General features: G+C 47.5%; 1 protein-coding gene and 1 long non-coding RNA gene across 3 annotated transcripts in view; both read right to left on the bottom strand.

Moving 5' to 3' along the window:
* Positions 1-13,776, bottom strand: part of LOC125934526 (uncharacterized) — a 131,016-nt gene that overhangs the window by 37,219 nt on the left and 80,021 nt on the right. The gene's annotated exons all lie outside the window — the stretch shown is intronic.
* Positions 1-13,776, bottom strand: part of GLRA1 (glycine receptor alpha 1) — an 82,226-nt gene that overhangs the window by 12,777 nt on the left and 55,673 nt on the right. For both annotated transcript variants that reach the window (XM_049647955.1, XM_049647957.1), the window contains exons 4-7: positions 9,612-9,835; positions 6,796-6,878; positions 4,785-4,922; positions 2,252-2,466 (exon numbers count right to left, since the gene is read on the bottom strand). In XM_049647955.1, the coding sequence (XP_049503912.1) occupies positions 2,252-2,466; positions 4,785-4,922; positions 6,796-6,878; positions 9,612-9,835 (660 nt within the window). The remainder of the gene's footprint in view (positions 1-2,251; positions 2,467-4,784; positions 4,923-6,795; positions 6,879-9,611; positions 9,836-13,776) is intronic.

Here is a 13,776-nt window from a genome sequence, read left to right as displayed (position 1 = left end):
ACCCACCCACCCACCTACCCACCCACCCACCTACCTACCCACCTACCTACCCACCCACCCACCTACCTACCTACCCACCCACCTACCTACTTACCCACCCACCTACCTACCTACCACCTACCTACCCACCCGCCTACCTACCTACCCACCCACCTACCTACCTACCCACCAACCTACCTACCTACCTACCTACCTACCCACCTACCTGTGTATAGAGAGAGCCAAAGTAAATGTGGCAAGATGATAACAGTTGGAATCCAGGTGAAGGGTATTAAAGTGCTCATTGTATGGTCTTCCAACCTTTCTATATCAAAACAGAATGCTAAATGAGGCCTTAATCGGAAATGGTGCAGTGTTGCATTTAGCATAAGGCTGAAGGGAGCCAAACATGGAGTCTGGCATTAACGGTGGAGCTGAATGTTTTGTCTGCTGTTGAGTGATTAAGGCAGAACGCGGCACAAACATAGTAGTGAACGGAGTAGAATGCAGTGTCTAGGCATTAAAAGAGAGTAAAGCAGAATGAGGCATCAAGCATTCATAGTGAAGGCAGCAGAATGTTGTACCTCACGAATGGGTGACTGGAGGAGTATGTGGTGTCTGGCGTTAATTGTAAATGAAGCAGAACATTATGTCTAGTGTTAAAAGTGAATTAAGCAGAATGTGAGGTCTGGTGTTAGCAGTGAAAGGAACAGAATGTTGCATTTATTGTAAGGGTGACTGGAGGAGAATTAGTGTGTGGTGTCGGTAATGAATGAAGTGGAATGCCGCGTCTGGTGTTAGAAGAATGGAGCAGAATGTTGTGTCTAGTACAGAGTGAATGGAGCAGAACGTGTATCCGGCTTTAATGGTGAATGGAGTGAAATGCTGTGTCTAGTGGTAATAGTGAACGGAGCAGACTGTGGCTCAAGCGTGAACAGTGAAAGTGACGGGATGTGTTGTTGCACATTAGAAATGTAAGAAATAGGGGCAGAAAAGTGTTAACGTATGAGTTTTAAGATGACGTTGCTATCCTTCGAAAGACGTGCTTGTAAGATTGGCCCTTGGTTGACATCTGGGAACTTGGATTTGGGGAATGTTCCCACTTCCCTTAACTGATCAGGGGGCCTTGCTGTGCAGAGAATGCCTGTACAGACGATATGGTTTATGCTGAAAATTTACTTTCCTCCTAGGAGTCTGGAATTTTCGTATGTGCTAGGCAGAGCATGTGACGAGCACCCAAGAAAAAACACTGATACAGAATCTTAAAAGAATCTCAAAGCAATTTCTCTGCCTCTCTGGGCAGAAACATCTCACACGCGTGACTGTTTTTGTATTGTTGGGGTAAGAATGTACACCGTGTGGTCCCTCTCGTGGGAGGGAGAAAACAAGGAAGCTTGCACATGGATTCCTCCAGACTCTGCCTGTGTCTTTTCCCTTTATCACCTAGCTTATGTCCTTAATACGTCACCGTAAGAAATCTTAGTTGTGAGTACAGTGCTATGCTGAGTCCTGTGAGTCGTATCAAATCTCTGAATGTAGGGATGGTCTTGGAGACACCCAACACCAAGTATCTACTGTTACTGGTGAAAGAAGCGGGGTGTTGCATTTAGCACTAAAAGTGAATGGAGGAGGAAGTGGAGTTGAACGTTAGTAGTAAGTGAAGCAGGACGTGTGTGCAATGTTGGCAGGGAATGGAGCAAACTGTGTTGTCTGGTAACTGTATACAACATAATGCACATCTGGAGGAGAGGTGTGCTGGATCAGAATGCTGCATCCTAGTTGGGCTTCAACCCCTGATTCATGTCTGTGGAGATGGACCATGGAGTGACCTGTGGAATGACCTACCATTACCTTTCCCTCATTTTAATACTAGAATCTCCACCCAAGGGGGAGCACAAGCCTCATTCACATAATATACATATTGGCATGTTTCCTTAAGGCACATGCGCAACCTTACGCCTGCCTCTACATACAATGATGAGGCTCCCCTTTCTATATGCATCCTGACCCTAAATAAAAGGAACCCATTCACCCTCACTCAGGGACTCATGGCTTTGGAAGTTATTCCCCATGATCTCCTTATTTGCTGCAAATAAGTTTACTGTGTGCAATAACTCCAAAACACAAACAAAAACACCCCCAGAGTGCTGGATCCTGCCAAGTGTAGTAGATACATAGTGACTAATTCCTTGCGCTCTCTTTATCTCAGGCAAGGTGGGGAGATGAGAGTCCTTTGTCCAGGTGTTCTGTGCTCTTGGGCAGTAGGACTTACCTTGGGCAGGGATGCTCGGGAGCCTGAGCTCTGGGTGGTCATGGTGAGCACAGTGGTGATGCCCAGGCCCACACGGGCTGGCGCTGCATCCATGTTGATCCAGAAGGATATCCATGAAAGGATGACAATGAGTAGGCTGGGAATGTACATCTGGATCAGGTAGTAGCCCATCTGTCGCTCCAGGTGGAACCGGGCCTCAATGCAGGTGAATTTCCCTGCAAGAAATTATAGTGAGAAGGCAAAGTCGCCTGGTGGATTGAAACAAGGCTTTGAGGTCAAAACAACCAAGGCTTTGAGGTCAGCTGGGGCCTGGTTCAGGCTCACACTAGCTGTGTCCTCAGACAAGTGTCCTCAGACAAGACAAGTGAATCGCTCTGTGTCTCAGTTTCCTTATCTATGGTAAAGTAGGGATGGTGATGATGATGATGATGGTGGTGGTGGTCGTGATGGTACCTACCTCATTTGGTTACTATGATGATGCCTATAAAGAACTTAGTATGGTCCTCACATCATTAATGCTCAGGAATGTCAGTTGCCATCATCCTCATCAGCCTTATTGTGTTGCTAAGAGTGGGCCTAAGTAGACCATTCTTTTTTTTTTAAAATATTTATTTATTTATTTTGAAAGAGAGAGGGTGAGGGGAGGAGCAGAGGGAAAGGGAGAGGAAGAATCTCAAGCAGGCTCTATGCTAACAGTGCGGCTGACAACGTGGGGCTCAATCTCACTCACCCGTGAGATCATGACCTGAACCCAAATCAAGAGTTGGACGCTCAACCGACTGAGCCACCCAGGTGGCCCCTCTTACTTCCTCTTATAAAACCTTTCTTTCCTTCCTTCTCTCCTCAGACCAGAAAGTCTCCTTTACCTACAGGGAAAAGTTCAAAGTTTTTAGTCCACTCTTCACAGACATGCTCTGGCCTGCTTTTCCATCCTTCTTCCCTTCTTTCTTCACCCTAATCATGACCCCCTCTATTCTATCCCTTGCCTTGAGCATGTCCTGCACTTTGCCACTTCTGAGCTTTGGCTCCTGCTAAGGCCTCTGCCTGGAATGCCCAGACTCCTTCCCACAACCAGACAAAGCAAGCACCCTGCTCCTCTGTGATGCTTTGAATGTGGTCTGCCCTAGGCTCAACACCCCCCCAACCCCTAGATTCCTTCAGTTCAGTTCTGTTCACACGGTCATCAGGGCCTTTAGGGCACAATACAGTGAGTGTATAGGCACATCGTGCTCTCTCTGTTCTCTGCACTGGACTGTGGGTAGCTGGTCTCCTCCCTACCTGTGCATCCCTGGAACTGAGACAGAGCCAGTCCCATGGGGGTGTTCTCAGCTCCAGTCCACTGCAGCACAGTTACTAGGTGATTTCCTAGAGCTCTCTGGACTGTCTGCTCCATGGGGCAGGGCCTTATCAGCCTTTCTCGCTTGTAACCACAGGGCCTAGCACAAGCACAGAACTCTGCTCTCACTTCAATAGGAATAGTCAAGAACAAATGAGGTAGTGAATGAGAAAGCGCGGTGTAAACGGTGATGGGCTGTGGTATGTGAGAGTCAGTGTGGTTATGTGATTCATGGGAAGTCACTGTTCTCATGGCTGCCAATGGGAGTACCATTACCTCTCTAAGGCTCAGCGTGCCCAGGGATCAAGAGAGTATCTTTCGAGGTTCTGAGACACCTCGGTGGTTACATAGGAAGGTGCAGCTGTCCCAGAGAGCCCAGAGCTCATGCCACCGGCCCTTGCTCTGGGCCTTCTCCTTGCACTAGAGCACATAGTGATTTCTCTCAACACCCCTCCTTCACCTCCTCCTCTCTCTGGCATCTGTCATCAGCCTATTTCATGCCTCTACTCTTCTCAGCTGGGCTCACACAGCAGCCTCCTACCCAGCCCTCCAGCTGGCATATTGACTGTCTTTCTTCCACTGTGCCTCCATGAAGCTCCTTCCCAGCCTGAGGCAGGGCAGGGAAGGCCAGTCCTGGTTTGACTCCAGTTCATTCCTGTGTCTGATCTTCCAACAAAGGCTGTGCTGTGCCTGGGAAACAGAGACCTGAGCAAAACAGTGGTGGTTTCTTCGCCCTCTTGCAGCTCACAATCTAGGGGACGCTTTCCAACCGCACTTATTTATAACCTCAGTGCCACCTCTCAGCTCCCTCCTGCTGAAGTCTGTGTACTTGTGCTCTGTCAGAAATGACAGCTCCCCTGTGACAGACTCTGCTAGATGTCCTCCTAATATCAGCTCTGCCCTTCTGCCTTAGGAGTAGGATTCATTTTGACTGGGCATGCTGCTACCTGGGATGGAGACCGTATCTCCCAGACTCCCTTGCAATGAAGTGTGGCCTAAGCTTCAGTGACTTGCCCCAGGAAATCCAGGAAGAAAGGGTCAGAGCCACTTTTCTGGTTTCAAAGCCTATTCTCTTAACCATGAGGTAATTAACACAAAGCTATGTCCATCAAGAACGCCTCTTGATTGAATGAATGTTTGAAATGATCTCTGGCCCTGATTGGGGGTGGGACCTGAGGAGGACATCCTTGCACCTACCTGTGTTGTAATGCTTCGTGCAATATCTCAAGTCCTTCTCTTCTTTCAGGATAAACTGGGGTAGAGTTAGTCCATCTGCCACCTGCACAGCTCCCTGCTCCTGCCACTCGAAGATCAGGTCATTCATGGTATAGCCAACTGGGATGGGGGTTCAGAAGAAGGAGCAGTCACCACCCAGAAGCATTTATTTGAAGCATGTCAGAGTTGGTTTGGGTTAGAGACTAAGAGGCATTGGGCACTAGATGGAACTCATGAGACCATGTTGTCTTGATGCCACCCTCTCCCAGCCCACTTGCAACAAAAGAGGTTAAAACTGGTTTAATTATTTCTAGCCCCCTGCCCTTCTACCGTGCTTCTTACCCCTCCCACCATCTGACACTGGCTTGTCCTTTTGTCCCCAATACTTACCCCCATGGTCATATTCAGCTCACATCTGCTACTTTGCCTGCACACCATCCTTGCAAGCTCCCTCTTTTCCTCTGGGGAATGATTCTATAGAATACTGTTGTAGGACTATCAGTTGGGGGCCAAGGTGTGAGTTAATGACTCAACTATATCAATCAGATCCTCTATGGCAGGACTTTGATTCTATCTATCTATCTATCTATCTATCTATCTAACATTTATTGTCAAAATGGTTTCCACACAACACCCAGTGCTCATCCCAACAGGTGCCCTCCTCAATGCCCATCACCCACTTTCCCCTCTCCCCCAACCCCCACCAACCCTCAGCTTGTTCTCAGAATTTAAGAGTCTCTAATGGTTTTCCTCCTTCTCTCTCTGTAACTTTTTTTCCCTCTCCCCCTCCTCCCTGGTCTTCTGTTAAGTTTCTCAGGATCCACGTATGAGTGAAAACATATGGTATCTGTCTTTCTCTGCCTGACTTATTTCACTTAGCATAATACCCTCCAGTTCCATCCATGTTGCTACAAATGGCCAGATTTCATTCTTTCTCATTGCCACGTAGTACTCCATTGTATATATAAACCACATCTTCTTTATCCATTCGTCAGTTGATGGACATTTATGCTCTTTCCATAATTTGGCTATTGTTGAAAGTACTGCTATAAACATTGGGGTACAAGTGCCCCTATGCATCAGCACTCCTGTATCCCTTGGGTAAATTCCTAGCAGTGCTATTGCTGGGTCATAGGGTAGATCTATTTTTAATTTTTTGAGGAACCTCCACACTGTTTTCCAGAGTGGCTGCACCAGTTTGCATTCCCACCAACAGTACAAGAGGGTTCCCGTTTCTCCACATTCTCTCCAGCATTTATAATCTCCTGATTTGATTCTTGAGTCAAGTGACAAAAGATTCAGAGTCGGCTGGTGCCATTTCCACTCAGAGGTGGTGCTCCAAGGGGCTGCCCCATTGGTTCCCTCTGCCTAAATCCTCTGCCCTGGTTCCTGTGCTTTCAGCTTCTCTTTCAAGTCCATGAGGACCCCCTACGTCCTTCCATTTCTTTCCATCTTTTAAATTGGATTGGTTTCTGTCTGCAATCAAAGAAGGCAGCTACCTCCTCTGGTAGGTTCACTTGTGACCTCCTACATAAAGCCTTCCCTAGCACCCCTTCTCTTTCCCAACCAGAAGGAAGCACTCTTCTGCCATGAGGCCACAGCATTTGTACTTCTCACAACACGCTTACCGCTTGCCGCCCTGTTACTGTTAGAGTTACTTGTGCATCTAGTTGTCTATTTTCCTGTGAGTTCAAGGACTATGGCTTGTTCAAACTCTTCCTGCTGCACTCCTGGAGAGCATGTCCGCAAGGGACATGGAACAGAGTCTTGGGAAAATACTGCTGGCTTCAAAGTTGGGCCTCAGCCAGACAATGGAAGGGGGGGTTATATTTCTAATGCATTTTCTAAAGCAAAGCCCCTCATCTGGTATTTTGGGCTAGTGCAGTAATCCCCTGGGGTCCAGCAGTTAGGAGTAGCTGTATGGGAAGTTCTGCTCGTCCCCTGGGTAAAGGGGAGTCTGGTTTTTTCTAAAGCCCTCAGGCAAGGGACTCACAGCTTTCCAGTTGCATGATACACGTCTGGACATCCATGGGGAAATTCTTTAAGTCCATGGGGCAGGCCAGTGTCAGGGTGATTCTGGGAAGAGAAAAGAATTGGATGATGGTAGACCCACAGACCAGGGAAGCTGTGCCTCTGTGCTAGTGATTACCAGTTAATCAGTTAACTTGGACAAGTCAAGGAGGGCAGGGAACTGGCGTGTATTGAAATAATACATGTCTATTTCTATATTCAGCTATGGAGTGGAGGCTCAGAGAGATACAGTAGGTTGCCTAAAGTCACACAGTCAGTGGAATTCATGGGTTTCTTTGGAGACTATCTGGCTTCTAGACATCTGCCTGTAGCAAGCTGCCTGAAGGCCTGGAGGCCAGGGGCTGTCTTCTGCAGAGTCTGGATTTTAAGTTGAGTAGCCCCAGGCCTCAGGTTTCCCAGGTGCACCTGTCAGGTGCTTCAAGTGGTTCTTTGCTGCCTCCCTTCATACACTGGACTTATCAAAAGCCATTTCAAAGAGGCCCTTCTGGGTGTCCAAACAGAGCTGGCTCACACCTGTGGGCTCACGCTGGAGTCAGTTGGGAAGTGGTGGGTGCCCCCAGGCTTCTGGGATAGCCGTTTATTTTGGGTTGTTAGACCCTTGAAGAGGCTCAGACTTAGACCCAGAGGGAGTCCCCCTAACAGAGCTGAAGTCTGCAGCTCAGGTTAGGATGCAAGGCTTCAGCTTAAAAGGCTGTGCCAACATCTGAGCACCTGCTGCAGAGAATGGAGAAGAAAGGCTCTCGCAGCCCCCAAGAGCCTTAGATCATCAGGCCAACTCCCTCATTTGACAGGTGAGAAAACTGAGGTACAGAGAAGAATTGGTAGGGACTCATGCAAGGTCACACAGCAAGTGATGGCTCAAAGGCAGGATTCAAAACTTTGTCTCCTGGCCACTGGATTCTGAGCTCATGTGTTTGCTTTCCAACACTGCCAGCCTGAAAGGCACCTCACTGGTGGTGGTCTAGTGACACTTAGCTGCTGGCATCTTAGCTGCAGACGGTGAGCGCATGGCCCTGTGTCCACTTCCTCCCTCCAGCTCACTTCCAACTGCTCTGGATTTGGGTCCCATTTAAGCACAAGGTAAGAAGCGAGAGGGGGGAAAGGGAGGTGAGAAGGAAGGGAAGCATGGGGTGGGAGAGGGAAGGGGAAGGTGAAGAGAAAGTGAACACAGTTGAATTTCTGCAGATAAAAGCTCCAAAGTGGGGCAGCTGTCACACTAGGTTAATTTCCTGAAGTTGAATGACCTTGGGAACATCACTTTTTGCTGATTTGTCCTTCTGTCATGCTGCATGGGGCTTAGCTTTGTAGAGATACAAAACTAGCCTGGCAGCAGCAAAATCCAAGCAGGGTAACCTCTTCTGCCCCAGCCAGTCAGGGCACTTGGTGGCTATCATGAGCCCATCACCCTTCCATCTGGATGTGCACTGGCAGGACAGGCTCCGGGGTGAGGAAGGCCACATTGACCTCTGGCTGTACCCAGCCATCCCCTCCTTAGTGCCTCCTTTCCCTGCTGAGGTTCTTAAGTACCCCCCTCCTACCTGGCCTGCTCTCAGGAGACACCCTGAGTCCAGTCACATCTGAGGGTTAGGATGTGTATGCAGACTCCCCTATAGTCCTGGACATTTAAAGCTCATCTGCTAATGGAAACAGGAAGATTTCTTCCGCCAAAGAACTGGAGGGGGAGGAGGAGTCATTTAGGCCCAGGGTCCCTTTTAAGCTCTTTGAAACAAAAACATACTCATTCATTCATCAAATGAGTACCTATCGAATGCCCTACACTGTTCCAGGTCCTGAGCAGGCATCAGATCCATGCTAACAGATGAGAATCTAGGCTGACTGTGGGAACTTTGGCAAATGACTTAAACTTTAAGATCGTCACCTGCCTAATCTGCAAAGTGGGCATAATAAAAAAATACTTCATGGGATTGATAGGATTACAAATAATTTATGTAAAATACCCAGCTTAATAAATAAATTCTCAGTGGATGCCAGGTATGTAAGAAGCTAACATGGACATTGGTCATTTTCTCCATGGCTCGAGGGAAGAAGTTGGGAATGAGGTGGGGAGAGTTGGCAGGAGACTCTGAAAGCTTGCCCCTAAACAGCATCTGCAGGATACCTCCCAGCTGGGAAGGGGGTCCTAGCTTCCTAGACCCAGTGCAAGGTATGGAAGATAGAAAGGGTTTGGGGCAGCCCTGGCTCGTATCTGTGAGTAGCACCATCCACCTTTCGTTGGCTGTTGAAGTGGCTATGACTTTTCAGGCTTTGTGCCTTTGTTCCTGCTATTTTTTTTTTTTTAATTCTGATAAGAACATTTAATGTGAGATCCAACCTCTTAACAAATGTTTATGTGTACACTACAGCATTGTTATCTGTAGGCATAATGTTGAATGGCATCTCTCTAGAACTTCTTCATTTTGAGTAACTGAACAGCCCTGTCACTGAGCGCTGCCTTTGAATACTCTTTTCCATTTTTGTTTTATTGAAATGGTGGGTGAGCTTAGGGGGCCTAACCTTAACCCCCCTCCCGCTCTTTAGGACGCTTCCTCGGTTCCCCTGGTTATAATGAACCACTCACTCCTAGGATTTCTCAAGGTATTGGATTCTCAGTCGCTGAGTGTCATTTACAGAGCTGGCTCTGTGTATTGTGCAAAGGAGCTGGGTTGCCAGGGCCTGTTCACGCCTGGTTGGTTCACTTCTTAGTATCTGCTCCCAGAAGGCAACGGGACAAGGTGTGTTCTGAGGAGGAGGGTGGGGGCGAACCTGTGTGGAACTCACCTGATGCTATAGAGGACATTTCCGTTCCGGGAGATCCTCAGCAGTTTGTTGTCTGTGGTAATCTCGTGGAAGTGGGCCCCCTTCTCGTTGGCGAAGAACAGGTCGGGTTTCCAGATGGAATCCAACATGGATGGGTCCAGGTCCAGAGAGTCATCCGGGTACTCATTGTAGGCCAGCCGGGGGTCGTTCCACTGCTGCCGCAGGAAGATGTTGACCCTATAGTCCTAGAGCCAGGAGACAAGGAGGTAGAGTCAGGGTCAGGCCCTGGGATGTCAACTCTCAGAGGACCCCTGGTGCTTTTGTTCAGCATTCCCCAAAGTCCCTTCTGGAGAGTTATGAGTGTGGTTGCGCCTAATGTGGGGTGAGACGTAAAGTCTGTGCATCAGGAAAAAGTCAGGGGAGTCATTCCTAGAAATCCTCTTAAAGTAAGTACATTTATTTCTGAACTGAGTTATTTAAATGTTTTCTTTTGAAAACTTAAAAAAAAATAATAAAGTTCCAACTGGGGCACCTGGGTGGCTCAGTAGGTTATGCATCTGACTCTTGATCTCAGTTCAGGTCTTGATCTCAGGGTTGTGAGTTCAGATCCCACACTGGGCTCCCTGCTGGGTGTGGAGCCTACTTAAAAAATAAAAACAAACAAACAAAAAATAAAGTACTGACTGATGTAATAAACACCTGTTTTCATCCTGTTGACATTTTGCCCTGTTTCTTCATTTTTTTAGGCGAGAGAAATAGTCCATCACTGATAAGGTTGAAATCTCCCTTTTATTATCGATGCCATCAGGGCAGTAATTCCCATGCACACTGAGGTTTGAGAGTCACTGCTGTAGATGGATTGAGGGAGCAAAAGGAAAGGCCAAAAGCTGATGCCTGAGCATTCACACTATTCTGTCTAAAGAGAGCAATTGATTCCTAAGCAGCAAAGGAAGGATGGGTGAATTCAATGGTCGTAGGCTTCACATCTCTCTGTTTCAATACCAGCCTTCTGCAACCTTCTATCATATACGTTGCTTTATTTCTTTGGGGAGAATTTTCTCAAAAAAAATTTTTTTTTTAATTTATTTTTGGGACAGAGAGAGACAGAGCATGAACGGGGGAGGGGCAGAGAGAGAGGGAGACACAGAATTGGAAACAGGCTCCAGGCTCCGAGCCATCAGCCCAGAGCCTGACGCGGGGCTCGAACTCACGGACCGCGAGATCGTGACCTGGCTGAAGTCGGACGCTTAACCGACTGCGCCACCCAGGCGCCCCAAAAAAATTTTTTTTAAAATGTAAGCTCTACACCCAATGTGGGGCTTGAACTCACGACCCCAAGATCAAGAGTTGCGTGCTCTTCCAACTGACCCAGCCACCCCTGGGGAGAATGCATAGATGTTGTGGAGTTATACCTTCTTGGGTTCTCAACTCAGTGCTTGATTAAGGGCTTCTCTGATGGGACTGTAGTGGAGTTATGTGGCTGAAAAAGTCACGATCAAACCCAAGAGGGAAATGTTGGACTAAACCAAATGCAACGGAATTTTTATTGTAGGACTTCTCAGAGACCTTAATATGCTGACTATTTGTACGTATCTCCAAGAAGGGAATAGAATATACATTATTTCCCCGATTTATTTTGGCCATAGAGCTCTTGTGTTTGTACATGATGCTTGCCTTCTATAGAACCTACGTGAAGAAGTACGGTCCTAGTCGAAACTCTCTCCCCCACCCCCCACCTTTGTTTTTGTTTTTTTTTTTTTTTTCTTTCCAGATGGACAAAATGAAGTCCAGAGTTAAGACCGACCCGGTATCACTCTGAAAAGGCAGGTCAGAGTTGATCCTGGAACACAAGAGTCCTGACTCCTAGCAGAGGATTTGATGAATTGGTTCTAGAGGAGCCGAAAGAGTCCATTTAGTTTCCATTCACAGCCTGAGAAGCAGTTAGTGGGGTGGTGGGTCTCTGTGCCAGGAAAGTGGGTAATGAAGTTAAGAAATATTTTCATGAAGAAATGTTTTCAGTTTTGTTAGGGAGGCATTGTAAATATGTGATCTATGAATATTATGTCACTGCAACTAGAATTTGGGACATATTTGTGCTTTCCGGGAAGAAGAACATGGCTCTCTATGTTGGATTCTCAAAAGGGTCTATAGTTCCTTAAAAGATTAATGACCTCAGTTCAAGTCCAACTCTGAATGCTCTCCTTCACCAATAGTCTCCACACAGGAGCACCTGCTGCTTTCCCTGAACGTGCTGGATAAATGAGATCATGCTACATTTTCTTTTCCTAATCACTCTGGGTCTGTCATCAGCAGGGATGGACTAAAACAATCCTCCTCCCCACCCTCACCCTCACCCTCACCCCTGCCAGCATCCCCCACAGCACATGCCCCATTCTGTTCTCCTTCAGAAATATCCATAGCTTCATAAAATGTTCCAAGATATTATATAGGATTGTTCTATAATTTCATTGAGGCCTCTCCCTCCAGCCCTATAGAAAATGACATTTGGTCTCATAATCTCATGTCTTATAAGTCCCGTGGTGGAGGGAGACCTCTAGGCCAGACCTGGATGTTGATACTTTGTTTTTCCTGCTGACAGGAATGGACGGCTCCCAATCTGGCCCCATCTGATTGGGGAATTAGAACTAGCCTCTCTTTCTCTCTTGGATTTTACGTGAAGTGCGCATGCGCATGTGTTTGCGTGCATGTGTTTGTGTGTGCAACGGGGCACTGGACAAGTCGTGTCAGAGTAAACGAGACTATGAGTGGTTGGGCAGGAAGAGCCTTCAGTCCCCAAACCCCAGCTGCACTTTTGATGTTCTTGCCAGTGATACGTCACGCCTGTTGACGTGACCGGAAGGAAGAAAACAAAGTGGCATTTCTTAAAATGGTCTGTTAGGCACCAGGTGCTGTTCCAGGTACTGTCACACACACTTAATCCTCACGAAACCCCTGCACACCAGACATTCAAGTTCCTTTAGTGAGGGGAAAGAAACTGAGGCTTGTAAAGGTTATGAAACTTGCCCAAGGCCCAGAGCTAGCAAGTGGCAGAGCTGGGCTCTGAATGCGTCAGCCCAGCCCTTTGTTATGTCCCACAGGTGTGACTAGCCAGTTCTGTGCCAGAGATACTGCTCTGTCATCCTCACTGCCTCGGTAAATTCTGTCTGCTCAGCTTAGGTGCTGTCTCCTGCAGGAGTCTCGATGCCTCCAGACTTCCACGATCTCTTCCTTTTCTGATCTCCTTGGCAAGACGGAATCACCAGGAACATTGCATTTAGCACTGGGTACACCTTATCTTCTCAACTTGATTGGCAGCAAGTTGAGAGGATGAGTCTGACCTTATATTTCTCCTGCACCATCCCACCTACCCATGCAGTCAGTGCACCTACGAGCTACCCAATACCCAGAAGGAGGAGGAAGCAAAGCCAGAAAAAGTTAGAGTAGGAAGAGCTTTCCTCATTTTATAGTGGAGAGACTGAGACCCGGAGAGGGAAGGCATTTTTCTAAGATCACGTAGCAGTTCAGTAAAGGACCTAATTGCTTCTCTAGGCCTCAGTGTTAACACGAGTTAGGATAGGGGAGCCTGGGTGGCTCAGTCAGTTAAGCGTCTGACTCTTGGTTTTGGCTCAGGTCACGATCTCATGGTTTCATGGGTTCAGGCCCTGCGTCGGGCTCTGTGCTGACAGTGCCTACCTCACCTGCTTAGGATTCTCTCTCCCTCTCTCTCTGCCCCTCCCCCCACTTGCACTGTCAATGTCTCTCTAAAAAAAAAAGTTAGGATAGATGGTCTCTAAGAACCCTTCCAAATCGAACAGCTAATTGTTACTAGTTTTATTTTATTTTATTTTTATTTTTCCATTTAACTGAGCCTCTATTAAGGACCAGGCACAGTTCTAGGCACTGGAGAATCTACCAAGAACAAGAAAGACAGACATATTCTTGTAGTCCCAGAGCCTAAGTGTAATGTTTACACCACACGGAGACAAGGGCTGTGATGGGGATGAAATACAGGGTGCCACGGAGATGTAGAAGACAGGCCCTCCAGCCAGATTTAGGGCAGGAGGCTAAATCTGGTCAGGGAAGGCTCCAGAAGAAGCGATATTTAAGGTGAGACCAAATAAGATTGAGCCAGAGAGGAAAAGCACTTTGGGCAGTAGTCGCCACATACGGGGAGGTCTTGAGGCAA

The sequence above is a fragment of the Panthera uncia genome (assembly GCF_023721935.1).
Source record: "Panthera uncia isolate 11264 chromosome A1 unlocalized genomic scaffold, Puncia_PCG_1.0 HiC_scaffold_17, whole genome shotgun sequence".
Classification (NCBI taxonomy): domain Eukaryota; kingdom Metazoa; phylum Chordata; class Mammalia; order Carnivora; family Felidae; genus Panthera; species Panthera uncia.
The sequence above is the reverse complement of the archived record's forward strand: the minus strand, read 5'-3'. Positions and strand labels throughout refer to the sequence as shown.